This window comes from Bombyx mandarina, chromosome 20 (assembly GCF_030267445.1).
Source record: "Bombyx mandarina strain Sakado chromosome 20, ASM3026744v2".
Lineage (NCBI taxonomy): Eukaryota > Metazoa > Arthropoda > Insecta > Lepidoptera > Bombycidae > Bombyx > Bombyx mandarina.
In genome coordinates this window covers 7,356,675-7,375,646 of record NC_143226.1, presented here as the reverse complement: position 1 = coordinate 7,375,646, position 18,972 = coordinate 7,356,675, and the positions used below count along the sequence as shown (strand labels likewise).

The 18,972-nt window shown below is 36.8% G+C and overlaps 1 protein-coding gene across 2 annotated transcripts in view; it reads left to right on the top strand.

Moving 5' to 3' along the window:
* Nucleotides 1-2,431: 2,431 nt before the first annotated feature.
* Nucleotides 2,432-18,972, top strand: part of Tub3 (beta-tubulin) — a 41,058-nt gene continuing 24,517 nt past the window's right edge. Inside the window, exon 1 of one of the 2 annotated variants that reach the window (XM_089736034.1) lies at nucleotides 2,432-2,597. In XM_089736034.1, coding sequence (XP_089592160.1) covers nucleotides 2,541-2,597 — 57 coding nt within the window. In that variant the 5' untranslated portion in view covers nucleotides 2,432-2,540. Of the gene's footprint in view, nucleotides 2,598-13,787; nucleotides 14,007-18,972 lie in introns of those variants that run through there. The other variant, XM_089736035.1, reaches the window with a different exon arrangement.

Sequence of the window (18,972 nt, the reverse complement as noted above, 5' to 3'; positions counted from 1 at the left end):
TTCTCCCCTTCTTCCTCTCAGGAGGCGCCGGAGTCCGACATAACCCGGTCCGTTACCCCCCTCGACCGGGTATCCGTAAATTGATTCACCAGCGTTAAAAAAAAAAAAAAACAGGTTAGTTAAATCGATATATTATTTAATTTACAATAGGATAATCTGCATCGTTGCGATCGGACTGGGTTTATTAATTTATGAACTATGATTAAGATTGGGTTCGAAGCTCAGCATTTTTGTATTGCATTGACAGACTGTTTCATAGCTCAACTAATTCAATAATTTGTGCAACAAGAGTCAGGTTTTAGAATGACTACCACGCGACTAGTCCTCCTACCAATCAGGTTTGAAGGGAATTCCTAGTTGGACTGCGCACAGTATAATAATAAAACTTATAACATCATCCTGCGGTAGAAAAATACATAAACCGTACGTGCCTATAAGCGGACAAATCAGAGATATCTTGACAAGTTAAATGGGCTGTCAAGAGGCGACATTGAACACGCAATGAGTCATTTACAGTACAAAGGAGCTTCTGTCCACCCCTCGGAGTAATTCTGGACGCGGAAGTTGTGGATTACGAGGATTGAAATCGAACTTTGTTCAAAAATGTACTATTAAAACTAATTAGTATCTGATAATCCTAATATCGGTGCTTTAAAGCAAGATTTTATGCAAGTGAAAGTCTAGACAAAGAGAAGGTTCGTAATACCTCCTTCGGAGTGGAAATACTCGTGTTACCAATCTGGAATATGAGACGGTAGTAGATGAAGAAAAATATTTTTTACTGGTGGTAGGACCTCTTGTGAGTCCGCACGGGTAGGTTACCCCACCTATTTCTACCGTGAAGCAGTAATGCGTTTTGGTTTGAAGGGTGGGGCGGCCGTTGTAACTATACTGAGGGCTTAGAACTCATATCTCAAGGTGGGTGGCGCATTTACGTTGTAGACATCTATGGGCTCCAGTAACCACTTAACAGCAGGTGGGCTGTGAGCTCGTCCACCTATCTAAGCAATAAAAAAACGGTGAATAGGTTAGTTTATTCTGGTTAGCGTAGTGGACAGACGTGCTCATGAGCCTTCTGGCGTTAAATGGAGAAGCACGTAGGTATCACGAAATAAATGCTGTCACCCATCTTGAGACTTGAGGGCGCTGCCTCATCTCTAATAAACCACCCTCGTGAACCACTCCTTCCGGTACGAACTTACCGCGTTCAGTTAGACAAACTAGGCCAAGGACTTTGTTTTAATATAATATAGTGATGATATTATTGTGGACAAAAATGAATACAACTGCTTTGCAGCTGGATAAGTAAGGGTTTTAATACCAGTCCGGGTTGAACAAACCCAGAGAGCCCTATTAAAGTTAATTGTCTAGACCCAAACTTTCTAACGGCCCGTCTAATGATAAGTTAGCACGTAACGTATGTGTTAGCGCGTGCATCGACCTATGTACTAGGCAATTATGTGTATATAATTAATTTATAGTTTCATTGGCGCTTCCAGCCGCTCGTCGCTCGTCGTGAATCACTCTGTGTTGTCAGGGTAGGAAAAAAATCCTATTTCCAACAGCTAGTAGGAAAAAATTATGATCACTCATTATAATGTGTTACAGTCATTCTGGAAGATTTTTTTATTGCTCTTGTAAGCAGACAAGCTTACGGCCCACTTGATGGTGTGTGCAGAGGCAAGCCACTGCGTAACGATTCCGATTCTTCGTCGTCATATTTTCGAATAATTAGTTGTACGGTTTATATGATGTCAAATGGGCACCGGAGTCGATAGATGTCGAAACTTGAAAGCCACGCTTATCAAGTGATATTAAAACAGCAAAAATTCAAATCTGATATCATGACGAATGACGGTAATCAATCCCTTAGTTTATCTCAAAATTTATGTATTTCTGTCCCGAAGCGACCACATTTCACGGTTTCATAATATATTAAAGCAAGCATTGTGGCTTTGGTTTCATATATTTTCTTTATTCAAGTCTCGCCACAACGATCGGCATCAAGCTGATTCCCGCGACCTTCAACAGTCATTTGGTGAACCTTGTGAAAAGCTTCAATACGAAATAATTAAAAAAAATGTGTATCTGGTCGACCTGGTCGACGAAAATGCTCAAATAGACGCATTACATTGAAAGCGCCAATTTATTGAATAAACTTCATAAAACACTTTTACTACATTTTAGGATCGAACGTGAAAATTAATCGTTAACAAAAACTAGATTTATTGATCGCCTTCTAGATATTAACGACATAGCCTTGAAGATAAATTTTATCAAATAACAACACAGAGACACTGTGTAGGTGTTCGTCCAATTCAACACTATCACCATCAGCGAACCAATTATTTTCCCCAAAACCCGACAATATTTTTGAAATCTGGGCACACTTGCACCCCGAGCCCCTACAGACTTCAGCCGCTGCCTCCTGCTTCATTTCACTCGAGCAGCCCACGCGAGTCGCCCGGCTGCGACGCACTACTGACAGGCTAATCAAACTTTTTCACTTGTTAAAATAAGATTTATTTTTCGTTGTAACAATGAGGGAAATAGTGCACCTGCAGGCCGGACAGTGCGGTAACCAGATCGGCGCCAAAGTGAGTAGCCATTTTATTTCGAATTTGCAACGTTTTTTTTTTGACAGTTGCCGCCTTCATTGTGTCTTATCGCAATTTTTATTACGAATTTATTTTACGTGTTTTGATTTTTAAAACTACCCATCCATATCTGAAACACTGTTTCGTGTGAACATAAAGGTTTTTGCTAGATTTATTTTCTAAAACAAAACTGAAAAAAATATATTTGAACTGACAATAAAAAAGTGCAGAGAGAAAGACGAATTTCATTTATCCGAATATAAATTAACAGATTTCGAAATTCGATGCACGTATTTTGTTTGTTGTACAACAAACATCGGGCATTCATTTTAAAAGTTTAAACAAAGGCAGTACATACGTGTTTGTATTTAAAAAACCTGACTATGCTCGTTTTGAACAGTTATTCATTTAATTGTGTTTCATTTTCAATTACTTTTTCGTATCTGAAGAATCTGTGAAATAACATCACAGTAAAAATATATAGAATAGAAGCGAATAAGGAAGGATGTAATTAATATAAAAACAAGGATAATAAATTGAATTGCATTAAGAATTCAATTTGAAAATTTTTAGTAATTTAATGTCAATATTAATGTTGGCAACGTTTGCTTTAGAGCTTAATTAATATAATTTAAATTGAAAATAACCGTAATATAGTACTTAGAAGTGTACTAGACACGTCTCGCGGTTCGTTTTACTTTTCATATAAACTGTATGGTTGTTCTGAACCTACCAGAAGTACCTACTCTGAGGTCTTCGCTTTGCAGAGTATGCACTCAAGTCCCCAAATTTCAAGTTGGGGGCGTCATTCAGCCTGTCTCCGGGCTCCGGTCACACTAAACACCGCTCGGGCCGTCGGCTCATCCATAAATTAATAAAGAAATGTGTTTACATTTATTTCGTATTCGAGTGATCTATTTTATTGATTAAAAAAAATCGTTTCAAGGAATCGATAAATACGATAGTTTTAACGTCATAATCGATTTATTATTAATACGTTGAACTCCAGATTAGAAACCAAACTTAGGCTAGTGGGCCACGGCAAACACCCTACGACCGACAATAAGTCGATTCCTCTTCTCTGAAAATAATGAGTAGGTAATCATTGTTTCCGCAAATCGCCAATTATTTTTGAGATAAGCTTGACAAAATTTGCGAAAAAACACGTCAACGATTCTTTGTATGATTTGAATTATTTTTTATTGTTTTTTTTTATCGGTGCAGCCTTAAAGGAAAGTACGGGGCTAATACGATTATTGTTTTTTTCGAACAGAAAAAGCTGCCGAAAGAATATTATCGATGATTTGGACAACTATAACGCCATAATGCAATTTCTTGTTTTACTTAGCGAATTTTCTACAGACATTTCTGTCAGTTTTAGAACGGTACAGTAGCAGTGACATTCACTGGGTCGCGATTCCGGTCCCGGTCGTAGATGCAGCGAACCACTGCGTTTGCTGGGGCAGATATTAGCAGTCTCACAGGAATAGCCCCTCGAAGTTACCAGCAATTGCTGTTTCGTATCGTGACACTACCTTGACTGATACTGATAAAAAAGCATGATAATAACAGGAAAAAAACTAAAATAAAAACTGATTTTTTATAATCTCAGTTAACTTTATCATCTGGTGTTCATGACGGTCCTTGCATCGCAACTAATCTCCTTCTTTCCTATCTCAAAGTTGTATTAACTTATTTTGACCAATTTGAATACCGAGAGAACGGTTAATAATTTTGTTAAGAGAACTATCTTCAAGATTCTACTTAGTTCTAGTAAATTATTATTAACCTTTTTCGTCATTCACAAATCGTCACGTTCATTATCTATATTTGCGCTATAGATAAAAATATGCTCCTTTTTTAAGTCGTAGCGGATATAGACTCTCCTTTCATTTCATAGATTAAAAAAAAACGAAATATTTCATTATCATTCAGCCGGCAATGGTTTCATTCTAATACCAGAGTGTAACGGTTGCGATGATACGCCTTTTACACATTTTTATTGGAGCAAAGCAAATGATTTGCTTTCTAAAGTTGGCCGCCATGTTTTCGAACGAACCTGAGTGCTTTCATTTTGACAGCTGTCATCTTTTTGGTTTATTTTACTTAGCGTTTGTCTTATTATTATAGACGAACAATATATTTTAAAAGACAATACAGAGTGTCACATCCAAACATTAGTATAATTTTTTTTTTTTAAAAACGTAAATAAGGAAAATGGCAAACAGATAAAGAGGTCAATGTGGTCAACTTTGGCGTGTGAAAAAATATTTTTAATACTTATTATTGAACTTTCGGGATCAAATGGCAAATTTTATCAGTTCATTTCAAATTAGTAATCTTGCGATGTTGCCTTACTGCTTTAAACTCGAAAAAGCTAAATTTATTTCGTTCTTGAAGATTGCATTGATTACTTTCAGAAGTGAAAGTGTTCATAAAATGGACTTGTGGTTCCATATCCCTTTCCATATCCCTTTGATCGCAAACTATCGTTATATCGACTCTCTATTAATGCCCATAACCAAACCAACCATTGCGCAATTTGATTATAGGTATTAGGCATCGACCTGTACCGAAATTTTTAATAAGTTAAAAACATTTATAATACATAACCATTTAAAATTACTTTTCTGTGAATTTAGCATTGATAATTTATATTTTCTATTTAGTTTAAAGATTTTTTTATAAATACGTTATATGTACAATGATAAAATCATTACGGAAAAAAGCGCAATTGTAGCTTCTTTCAAAGTGAAGTACTTTGTCGCAGACCCTTCAGAGACTGTACTAAACTGGATATTGGTGATACTGTTAACTTATAAACAAAAGAATTATAGTTCAGTACAATAATGAAAATTGTATCGGACGGTTAGCGTGGTATGGACATGTGATGCGTAAAAAGAAGATGCATGTGACTAGGAGGTGTATGAAAAAGGTAGTGCAAGGTATAGGGGGAAAGAGGTCGACTAAAGAAGACATGGATGAAGTGTGTGAATGACGATATGAGAGAGAGAGGAGTGAGTGTTGAGATGACGGCTGATAGAAGAGAATGGAAGAGAAAAACTAGCCGTGCCGACCCCACCTAGTGGGATAAGGTGGAGACAAAGAAGAAGAATGAAAACTGTATCTTAAATCAATAAATGTTTAGTTTTGAGTAAGCGCGTCGCTTCGTGACATCGCTACGCCATGAGCGACGCTCTTAGCTCCATTATAATTTCAGTATCCGTTTTGCCACGAATCATGTACCTACTTTAAACTTGGTAGAATTTCAATATTTTAATTAGTCTGGCAACTCTCGGACGTACTAAAAGATGTCGTTGTCAGAAACTTTATTAAAAAACGTATCGCACCTTTGCACGAAAATAATAATAAATCACGTCTCGATAGAGATTTCAAATTAAATTGAATTTGGAACGACACGACGCGACGTTCGATTAACGGTCGGCAATTCAAAATAACTGTTGTTTAATATTTTAAATCATAACATTGACAATGACAATGCTCTTTGTTTCTACTCCTGAAATACGAGTCCGCATTGTGTAAAGTTGAAATAAATATTTCACTTGTCACGTAAATTAAAAATAACTAGAGGTCCCGCAGTAGTCGAAATTCGACCTTAATTAATTGGAATTGTAAGTTTGTACACTATTATGAATGTATTTTATACTTCTATAATCATAAATTTCGCCAAGACTACACTATAAAAAATATTAACAAAGACAAACAATATTTGATCTATTCTCAATTTGACAACAGACGTCAAGAACAAAAGTTTGACAATAAATAGTATGCATGCGTGTGTGCGTCAAATACATGGTATGTAGTGTGTGTAACGTTTTCTTTATTGATTTAATGTATTTTTTATGCATTATTTAAAAAAAAATTAGCATTGTGCACTTATTCTCTATATTCTCTATAAGTGTGGAAAATTTCATACTCCTCCGTCCGCGCACTTTTCATAAAAAGGGCTACAAAGTTTTTGCTTCACGTATTAATATATAGATAATTAAATAACGGACTAATGCCAATACATTGCAAAAAATCTGACGAAACATTCTGTGAATTGACAGAACAGTAATATTTACACTGAAGTATGTACGTTATCAAAATTGTTATCTTTGTAAACACACTCACGATATGTTTATGACTAATTTGTATAAGCTTACTTTCGTAGACCTCTTATTTTAATCTTTCACTTTTCACTTCCTATTATTAAAGACAGTAGTGTGAGTTTTGATCGAGAGGGGTTGCATTCAAATTGTTTAATTCTATCGTCGCTGTAGACGAAATAAAATAAGATAGTGTACTTACTTCCTTCTAGGTACACTTTGTTCGAAAAACAATATGTCCGCTTATAGATTACCTGTGGAAATGCGGCATAATAGAGGTGGGAGTTTCCACTTTCAACTAAAAAGCTCACGGAGCTGTTAACTCTGGCATTTAACAATTAGGCAATTAGGTAGATTTCCAAAAATTTCAAACTTATACTACGAGAGTTCTTCTTATTTATTTTTTGGCTCCGGCACGGTTTGTGCATTAGCCAGCGTCAAGTAATAAGATTTTTATAATTCACTGTTTTAATTATTAAAACGAAGGAAACCCAAATTAATCAACTGAGATGAAATTAAATGAAATGAGATGACATGATATGGGATGAAATATAATCTCAGTAAAATGGTGCTTATTTACTGAGACTTTTTCAGTGGACTTTTTGGAGGATCCCGAGAAGTTACGTCCAGCGACTTTGTTTCATTTTCCCATATTTGTGCACTTTCACAGATACTAAACAATTAATAAACCACCGCTATTAGGTACACATTTAAACCTGAAGAAGCACTAAAACAAATCACACAACTTCACTACTCGCGTTCCCGCCAAAAAGTCTAGCGAGAGTTTAGTTCAGTATTTGGTATTTTAACTGACAAAAAAACCGGATGCGACTTCCCTTTTCTCGTTTCAAAGGAAACGGATGATGTGTAATAATAGACACTAATTAATGTTCGATATTATTAGTTCGCGCTGACTGATGCATACAGGATGGTGTTGCCGACATGTAACTATACTGAGACCTTAGAACTTATATCTCAAGGTGGGTGGCGCATTTACGTTGTAGATGTATATGGGCTCCAATAACCACTTAACATCAGGTGGGCTGTGAGTTCGTCCACCCATCTAAACAATAAAAAAAAAAAAAAACTGTTCTTTTTGTTAACTGAAACATGCTCAATCTCGAACCACGACTCGAAGCAAATGTATATCGAGGGGTCAATTGGTTTAAGCGATATTTAGCTTAATACGTGACATTTATATTTGTAATTAAAGGTGCGTTTTATTTGGTACTAGCTGACCCGGCAGACTTCGTAGTGCCTCAATCGATAAATGAAAGACCTAAACTTTTGTATAAAAATAAACTTAAAACAAACCAAAGGTATAAACAACATTGTTATTTTTATTTAATTCCGAGCATTTTCATATATATTTACCTTTCAAACCTTTTCTGGACTTCCACAAATAATTCAAGACCAAAATTAGCCAAATCGGTCCAGCCGTTCTCGAGTTTTAGCGAGATTAACGAACAGCAATTCATTTTTATATATATAGATTTTTGTTTGTTTGAATTTCCTCTTCCTAGCCTTCTTGACCTGGGGGTTGTGCCCTCTGTTGATAATGCCCCATTGGCAAGCTCGACGAACAGCAATTCATTTTTATATATATAGCTATAGGTTAGCAACCAGCTCTCGATATTTTTAATTGAACTTCAATTAAGTTTACTCCATTCAAATAGCTGAAGAAGCTTTTTTGTTACATTTTTTCAAATTTTCAAATTTAAATGTCTTTCCTGTAAAGTAGAAAATATGTCGCTTAAACCAAACAGCCTTTCATCCCTCGATATGTAAATTATCGCTGAGCCACGAGCGCTACATAGATTAAAATAATGATTTATACAGTTCGGTGTTTTATTAATCAAACCCGTATGTACAACAATAACTCGTGATTCACGTCATCGTGGAAGTCTTTGCCCGTGTTACGAATATAAAATAAAAACCTCGGTTCACAGCATAATGGCGGGACGCGCCATATTGGCGGCCATTGTCCCATAGTTTCACAGCTGACTAATATCCGGTCTTAATTATGTGGCTTATATGGTTGATACAATGAACATGGACATTTGATGTCCGTTTAAGGACTTTATTTAGGGATAATATTGCTTTAAATCGTGACTTTACTCCGACAACGAATGCTCAAATATGTCTTAAGATTATCAGTGCGTTCTTTGAGATAATTTTGGTTCCCTGAAATAAATTCAACACTGAATTCCACTCTGTGGTGTGTTGCTTCAACTCCTTGACGTATTATCTTCGACATTCAATGACCCCAAGATATGATTTTTTATGTTTATTCCGGGAAATGTTCAAGTAAACTCGCCATAGTTGTCAATATCATTTATGATCTTGATATCGATTGAGGATCAGATTCCTTAGCAGAGTACTTAGGGTCCCAACAAGCTTGGTTGAAGTTTTTAAAGCAGTCTGGTACTTTAAATATACGAGCTAATTTTACGTGCAACTGTTATATTTCTGCTCTGCCTATGTTTACACACATCAAACAAAAGAAATGCCTACATACCTTTATAATCGTGTTATCTTTCAGAGTTCAAGGTATGGGTCACAAGTGACAGTCAGGTATTTTCAGAACGTGCGTTATGTTATCAAAATAGTTTTATTAGTAACGTTCTTTTAATATTAATTAGGAAAAACGACGCAAGGAGAAGGAGGAAATTCTTAGCTGAGAATTCATCTAATTATAATCGTTTATAGTGAGAAATTACTGACGTACGCAAAACCTTGAATTTCAGCCTTAACTAGACTCTTAACTGTACAGACAAAAATCACCATTTAATCTATACTAGAGGTCCCGCAGTAGTCGAAATTCGACTATAATTAATTGGAATTGTAAGTTTGTACACTATTATGATTGTATTTTATACTTCTATAATCACAAATTTCGCCAAGACTACACTATATAAAATATTAACAAAGACAAACCATATTCTGTTCTCAATTTGACAACAGACGTCAAGCACAAAAGTTTGACAATAAATAGTATGCATGCGTGTTGCGTCAAATACATGGTCTGTAGTGTGTGTAATGTTTTCTTTATTGATTTAATGTATCTTTCATGCATTATTAAAAAAAAAAATTAGCATTATGCACTTCTTCTCTATATTCTCTATAAGTGTGGAAATTTCATACTCCTCCGTCCGCGCAATTTTCGTAAAAAGGGATACAAAGTTTTTGCTTCACGTATTAATATATAGATATATAATAATAAAAATATATAAAAATGAATTGCTGTTCGTTAGTCTCGCTAAAACTAGAGAACGGCTAGACCGATTTGGCTTGGATAATTAGATGAATTCTCAGCTAAGAATTTCCTCCTCCTCCTTGCGTCGTATTCCTAATTAATATTAAAAGAACGTTACTAATAAAACTATTTTGATAACATAACGCACGTTCTGAAAAAACATGACTTACTTGTGACTCATACCTTGAACTCTGAAAGATATTACGATTATAATTGTATGTAGGCATTTCTTTTGTTTGATGTGTGTAAACCAGTGATTCTCAACCACTGTTCCGCGGCACTTTTGTGTGCCGTCAAATTTCAAGTGTGCCGCCAAATTTTGCGAATATATATTTATATGTTAATATTATTAAATTATATCATTTGGAAAGAAAAATATTTTAAACATGAATATATATTTAAATCCACAAAAAAAATGACAGTATATTTTAGTTTATTTCGTATATTAAAATTTTTTGATAAACTATTTATGCAGTGTGTTGTAGTAAGTAAATTTTTTTTTTTTTTTGTGTGCCGCCCAGTTTTGAAATCGTTAAATATGTGCCGCAACAAAAAAAAGGTTGAGAATCACTGGTGTAAACATAGGCAGAGCAGAGACTATAATAGTTGCAAGTATAATTTGCTCGTATATTTAAAATACAAGACTGCTTTAAAAGGTTAGTTTACTGGTCGTAGGACCTCTTGTGAGTCCGCACGGGTAGGTACCATCGCCCCGCTTATTTCCGCCGTGAAGCAGTAATGCGTTTCGGTTTGAAGGGTGTGGCAGCCGTTGTAACTATACTGAGACCTTAGAACTTATATCTCAAGGTGTGTGGCGCATTTACGTTGTAGATGTCTATAGGTTCCAGTAACCACTTAACACCAGGTAGGCTGTGAGCTCGTCCACACATCTAGGCAATTAAAAAAAAAAAGATGTCTATGAGCTCCGGTAACTACTTAACACTAGGTGGGCCGTGAGCTCATCCATCCATCTAAGCAATAAATAAATTTAAAATGTGAATAAATGCAACTAAAGCTTGCAAAAACAATGGCGACCCGGTGCAATCTTTACTCTTACTAAGAATCTGACAACTTTAATGCGAACAGACTTTTTCATTTTATATATTCTGCTGAAATGTAATATGAAAATAATAAATAATATAATATAGATAATAATAATTTATTTATTTCTCTCTTAAATGTATAGTATAAATACAAATGGAAATTAACCTTATAATTTATTTTGTAAGCCTTTGAAAGAGCTGAAGTCTGTACTAGGTTCGAAGACCTGTATTACTGATCTCCAGGCTCCCTCCTTCTTAGGATAGATTAGGTTAGGTTAAGTCGTGAACAGATGCTGCGGACTAGTGTTGAGAGATCATTAGGTGTTATCATTTAAGGTCATTATGCGTGTGTGAATGTGTGTGTGTGCGCGTGTGTGTGTGTGTGTATGTGTGTGCGTGCGTGCGTGTGTGTATATGTGGGCGTGTGCGCGCATGCATGTTGTATTGTGTATGTGTGAGTATCTGCATCTATGCGTGTTTATTATTACTACTACATAGGTATAAATTATTAATTGCTTAATTGATTAATTAAAATTTAATTAATTTATAAAAATTAATTTATAATTTAATTAATAAATTTAATTGCTCAATTAAAATTTAATATTAAATTCATGATTCGTTCAGGAGGCAGGAGTTAGGGCCCTCAGTGGACATTAAACATTTCATTAAAACTTAGAAATTGACCTTTCGAACCTAAACTTCTTGCATAAAAATTCTTCGTTTTATTGATAACATTTTAATTATAAAGTAGAAAAAAAAAGACTTCCTTCTTAAATAGATCGATGTCTCGGAAACTGAATATCACATTGTTTTAGTACCTATTCGAAATTAAATTCAATTGACCTTCACGCTTGTCGATTTATGTCGCCACCAAAGTATGTAATCTTATAATTCTTGAAATAACCGGGTTTCTTAGCCAGATTAACTTTTCGCTTTTATAACATAAATATATTTGAGAGAACTAACCAAATACGAATATTTTCACTATTTTTTGTAGTTTTCGTTTATCAATTTGTTAGCTTTGATGCTGTTAGCGATGCTGTTAGCGTAAACTTATAATGGTTCGGTAATGACTTTGAATTTCAATCATCCCGACAGGTTTTTTGTTAGTTTTTATTGCCTCTGTAGGTAAACGAGCACACGGCCCACCTGATGCTGAGTGCTTACCATCGCCCATGGACATCAGCAATGCCAAGGGCAGAGCCAAGCCGCTGCCTATCGTTTTTATGCGTATGACTTAAAAAAAGACATGGAATTTCCTCTTTTTCGAGATCACAAGATTACGAGTGGTCCCTTAGATATTTTTAAACCTAATCCAACGTTTCATCAATACAATTAGCTTAAACACGTATTATCTACTTATCCTGTACTAGACAAAACATTCTGCTTTGTTCCAAATGCGGTTGCCGTCACTAACACTGGCTGACTACATTGCGTCTTGATAATACATTGGCAATAATAATATCATTTCCAAATATTCTTACATTACAGCTTATTGTTAGCAAGACTTATGTCCTAATATTAATTAAAAATTAGTCTCCTGTAAGTTTTTAAATTTTGTAACAAATTTTGATGTAGCTTCTGATACATTTTATTAGTACTACAGAATTGTCATGATGCTATGATAAGGTTTTTTCTTTTGTAGACATGTATTTTGTCTGTAATGGTAGATATATGGTCACGATGCAGTATGATTGGGTTTCATTGGATATTATTATAATCAACACTGAACGACAAACAAAGGAACACTAAGTCATAATATTAATATGTATACATACATACTCAATAAGCATCTACTGTTTTACAAATTGACGCTTTTTTTTTTTTTTTTTTTTTCGGTCCGAGGGCCGTACCTCCTACGAGGTCCCCGCGCCTAGGGGGCGCGCGGGGTATGTGAGACTTAACGATCTGCAAGTGTTGAGAGCAAATCGCGGGCCCAAGGATTTTAGGGCCCATCCACTAAACGACTCCCACTGCACTCTTACACCCGACGTCCGATCTCCGTCCGGGGTCAGAACCTGGACAGAGTAGGGGGGTTCCCGCGGTCAACACTACAACCAGACATGCGGCGCCACCCCGAGGACGCCCGACCGACGGGTCGTCAACTCAACAAAAGATAGTCTGCTAAATATTGAAATTATTAATCATCCAATCCAATTCAATCCAAGCGACATTTTTTCAACTTTACAGGAGAGCCATTTAAAGTTTAAAATTTCGAAAAAATATGATAAGAAAAAAACATCTTCAGCTATTTGAATGGGGTAAACTTAACTTAATTTCAATGAAAACATCGAATTGTTGATACTTATATCAAACTAGCGACCCGCCCTCGCTTCGCTTCGGAAACATTAAATTTTATTATTGACTAGAGACCCGCCATGTTGTGCGCGGTATGACAATAACTGCAGGTGACGCCGCGGGGCGAAGCTAGTCTAAAAAAAGTAGCCTAAGTTACTCCTTATATCATCAGCTACCTATTAGTGAGTCTCATCAAAATCGGTCCAGCCGTTCCAGAGATTAGCCGGAACAAACAGACAGACAGACAAAAATTGTAAAAAATTATATTTTGGTGTATGTTTGGTGTATGTATGTATATATATATTCATATGCATGTAGTAAAAAGTGGTTATTTCAATATTACAAACAGACACTAATTTTATTTATATGTATATAGATGTATAGATAAAACGGACCTTTAATTACAAAGATAATATTTGCTAAAACCAAAATTAAATACCCTATCACCCCTCGAAGTATCAATAGTAAATACGGTAGTCAGTGGAAAAATTTCTGTGCTCGAAAGAGCATTACAAATTTAAAAAAAAACAAGCTACATTAATGTAGCAGTTGCGTACGGGTAGATATTGTTTGAAGCCAGTGTTTGTGTTATTACGCACGATTTCACAGTTTTCCTACAACATTGAGTCGTTCCGAACCAGTAATCGGTATACTTGTTGCAACGGCAGACGTGTGATTATATTTCCTATTCATCATATATAATGTGAGTAAAGTATTCAGTTCACACTAACACTATTGGGTGTCGAATAAAAATGACGCAATAACAATTTTTTTTATCGAGTTTGCTTCTGCAAGAAACATTGTGGCTGCAAATAGTAGTTATTCGTGCCCAAAATCGAGAGCCATAGATTTAATAAACACCCACAATATACACATTTTTAATTCTGAGACATCACACAGGTACATATTGTGTTACATATCCACTGTCAACATATCATAAACTACCACAAAAACAACAACAGATGAGCTCTTACGACTTGTGGCTTGTAATTTAAAACTGACTACCTATCAAAAGGAGTGTCGCAATAATACGTTTTTAATAATATACACGTACTGCATTGCGTCATAAATATATTTCCAATAACGATTGCAACGAGGACTGCTGTTTTATAAAACAGATTATGTATGCATTTTGTAAAAAGACTTTCTTTGCGTTTCGCCATCTTGCGAAATGTTGCCATATATGAAAACGCTAAATGCTAATTTCGTTCGTTGAATAATCTGTGTCTTTTGTATTGTCAGTTTAATATTATCAGTATTTTTTTTTTCATGGAACCGGTACATTTGTTTTTATCGGTAAGAATAACGTTCGTGTAATATTTAAAAACTTACTTGCTTCATGCGAGATGCCGTTTGGAACTAGGCACGTATAGCTCAAACCATACATTATAATAATAATTGTATGTATGTAATGTATTTGTTTTGGTTTTGGAGGTGTCTGAGGTTCCCTTCTTTGGACGCCGTTACAGACGTCGAAGATCCATGCCCAGAGATTATAATAAACCTTGCTCGGATTTCGTTGCAGCAATACTCAAGATTAACCCACTTAGTTGCTTGCCGGATCTTCTCAGCGGGTCGCGATTCCTATCCGGTGGTAGATCTGCGAAGCACTGCCCGTAATAGGACTAGAGCTAGTGTTAGCAAATTCTCTCAGGTTGAGCCCGTGAGCTGACTTACCCGTTCGGGTTTACCTGGAATAGCCCCTTAGGCTACCAGCGAATAGGTAGATTAAAAAATAATAATTCGTTGTCTGTGAATGTTTATGGACGATAGTTTTACGTGATAACGTCAGTAGTAGAACTATTCGAGCTGCTAGCTCTGACGTCACGCGATAAGAGATATAAATGTGTTACAAGCCAACGCTTGGGCCGATCGTGCTTCTCTATTGTTTGTTCCGCGCTCTAGCTTGCACGCTCAGGCTCAGGCGGAACGTGACACTTTTTCGTGCGTGCAGCCGGTGTTCATCGATTTATGACGTTATCACGTCAAAAACTCAAGAAAGTAGAAAGTGATGAGAATACCTACTTCTGAACAGTAATACACATACTAATATGATTTTAGACCGTCTGCAATAGCCATGCATTGTAAGAAGATGCTACTTAAGAATTTAAGATATATTTTGTTATGGCAACTCCGAATCAATTTTGTATTATGAATAATTAGTCGCAATAACAGTACGTCATATTGGAGGATAATTAACCATTATATTCCTACATTTATATTTCTTGAAATGCTACGTGCCTTCAACAGCAATGACAACCGTCAATATTCGTGGCGTGATGGATAAAGTCCCTTCGTGTGGTCGTACTGACAGAAGCGACACTGGCGGGGCTTAAATCATACCTAAGTAATATTATACAAATTAATCTGATTCCGAATCGTTTTAATCTTAGCAGATATCTATCTGCATATGCTGTGTGGATCACGAATTTATGCACTATTATTCAATACGGTTCTTATCATAACCGTAAGTGCTCGCACGCCTACATCGACGCGTATACAGATTGGTCACTCACACAACTAAGGGCGGCGCGCAGTCTTACTTTGCAACAACTATAGTACTATATAGGTTGGTAATAGGTTCTTAGACATTTGATGACTTCTTTATTTCGGGGTGTTGCAAGCGTTATGGTCACACTAATGCGTTTCGGTTTGAAAGATGGGGAGCTGGTCTTGTACTGGCTAAAACTGAGACGTTAGAACTGATGTCTCAAGATGGATGGCGGGATTTACGTTGTAGATGTCCATGGGCTCCGGTAACCAACAAGTGGGCCGTGAGCTTCTTCTTCTTCTTCCTGGCGTTATCCCGGTCTAGTGCCAGAGTCCGCTTCCTACTTAAACTCCTCCATTTTGCCCTGGTCTTCGGCATCATTCTGGGCGAGATTATTATCCGTCCCCGCCTTTACCACATCCAACCAGCGTTTCTTAGCTCGTCCACCCATTTAAACAATAAAAGAAAGACAAATCTGTGTGCATTCATTTATGTGGTCGTTTTTTGGTTTAACCACTAAGTTCGTTGACTCGTCGATTGTAATAATGTTCTAATTCGGTTTAATGTACGCTATAAGTGCTCTCAATGAACTTCCACCATGAAGGAACAACATTGTGTGACCAAAATCAAACACGAAGTCTTTAAATCGTCATTACTGTAAACCTATTACAATACTCCACCGGAGTAGAGTTCATCCATACTACCTGGAGCCACTGCGGTCGTCCACAGTGCGTTTCCAGAGGTATTTTTTGCCACGTACCATCCGGCTATGGAATGAGCTCCCCTCCACGGTGTTTCCCGAGCGCTATCACATGTCCTTCTTCAAACGAGGCTTGTGGAGAGTATTAAGCGGTAAGCAGCGGCTTGGCTCTGCTCCTGGCATTGTTGGAGTCCACGGGCGACGGTAACCACTTACCATCAGGTGGGCCGTACGTTCGTCTGCCTACAAAGGGAATAAAAAAAAAAACTGGTGGTAGAACGTCTTGTGAGTCCGCACGGGTAGGTACCACCGCCCCGCCTATTTCTGCCGTGAAGCAGTAATGCGTTTCAGTTTGAAGGGTTGGGCAGCCGTTGTAACTATACTGAGACCTTAGAACTTATATCTCAAGGTGGGTGGCGCATTTACGTTGTAGATGTCCATGGGCTCCGGTAACCACACAGCACCAAGTGGGCTGTGAGCACTTCCAGCCAGGTATGCAATAAAAAATAATTGTTTCGAGTTTGTTGAGACATCGACCTCAAGCCTCAAGGTGAGTGTCATTAACGTAGTCATACGTACTAACACGGTTTGATAAACTTAAAACCCTGGGCCGTAAACGTGTCTGTCCGTTTGCCACAAAAAAAAAAAGCGGCAAAACCACAGTTAAAAATTCGTGACTGCATTTTCGAAGCGAGATGTATCATTGAAACGAAAAGAAAGTTTAAAAAAAAAAAGCTAACAGCCACATTCAATCTTTCTTTATATTCGTAATCCATCAATCAACCCATATTGTTTTTGAGCTGAGAACCTAAGAACATCCTATGAGAACGTTATAATGTTAGTCACAGAACGTTTCGGATTACCAAATTCTAAGAAATATTTGTTTTTTTCATCCTTTAGTCACGCAATATCGCGTTAAAAACAACAAAAACAATGTTCTTTTTATCAAAAACCGTGTGCACCGTTTTTTCGAAACCACTCCGACGACTTCATGATTTGGAAGAATTATCCGTGACCTTGGCTATTAATAGTAGCTAAGAAATTAACTATATAGAGTTCTTTATGGATATAATACAGTGCAGTTGGCAGCAACCGAGATAAAAGGAAGAAAAAAAAAACAGATCACTTGAATCTTTTTTTTATTAATTCTAACCTATGCTGATAGCCTTGAGAGGCTATTTCAGGTTCTCCTTGACGTGTAGGTGAGCTTACGGAGCTCTAATCGGGTGTGTTGCTAACACTGGCCCTAGCAAGAGCAGTGCTTCGCAGAATCTACCACCGGATCGGAAACGCGAGCCACTGAGAAGATCCGGCGAGAAACTCAGTGGGCTGTGTCTATGAGTTAGTTTACTAGTCGAGCCCTTCGTGGCAAGCGACGGCTTCGACGAGGACGGTGACCGGAGCTTGAATAAAAAATAGTCTGAAAATAAGTAATAAAAGACTTGTGCTGATAAAGAAGGCTATATATACGATCGATCGGACAACCACGTATTGTTAATCCAAGGCTATTAATTGTCCTCAAACAACGCGACGTTTATATTAAAATCGAATGAACGCCGACCACTTTATCGTTAACAATAACAACTTCAAATACAACAGAGTTAGTTTCTCTATTAATACAACCAAGAAAACAGGGTTAAACTATAAAAACACTGCCGAAACAGCCCACTAAGCTTCTCGTCGGATCTTCTCAGTGGGTCGCGTTTCCGATTCGCTGGTAGATACGGTCGGTAGGCAGCGGCTTGGCTCTGCCCCTGGCATTGCTGAAGTCCATGGGCGACGGTAACCATTCACCATCAGCTGGGCGGTATGCCCGTCTGCCCATATGGGCAATAAAAAAAAAATAAAAAAAAGATACAGCGAAGCACTGCTCTTGCTAGGGCTAGTATTAGCAAACTCTCAGGTTGAGTCCGTGAGCTCTCCTACCCGTCCGGGGGTAGCTGAAATAGCCTCTTAGGCCAGCGAATAGGTAGGAAACTGCCAAATGACAAAGAACACCGAAATGATTCAATGAACAAGATTAAACACCAAATTACTAGTTCAATTACCGGCTGCGACGACTCAGAGCGCATTCCGGAGAATTAGCGGAATTATTCAATTATACTAGTTGTATCATGACCACGACACAAACAAATTTTAAGATCACCGAAAGAAAATGATTAAAGCATGTTCTTGTGTTTTAATATGAACTAATAAATCGATTTACCTAATAATAATAACGTGGACCGTGTCGTCAAGCCACATGTTAATTAATATTATTAATGTCTCAAAAACGTCACTCATAAAACTAAACACAGTCGAATAATGTAAAACAAAATTAAAATTTTGTTCATAAAAATGTAATAAGAATAACCCTTGATTGTTAAATTCCAACACTTCCGTTGCGACTAAGTTACGTGCCACCTTTAGGATATTAACTATATAATGGTATCTACGGTGTTTAAATAAGAAAAGACGAAATTGCGTTTCTTCTAAACA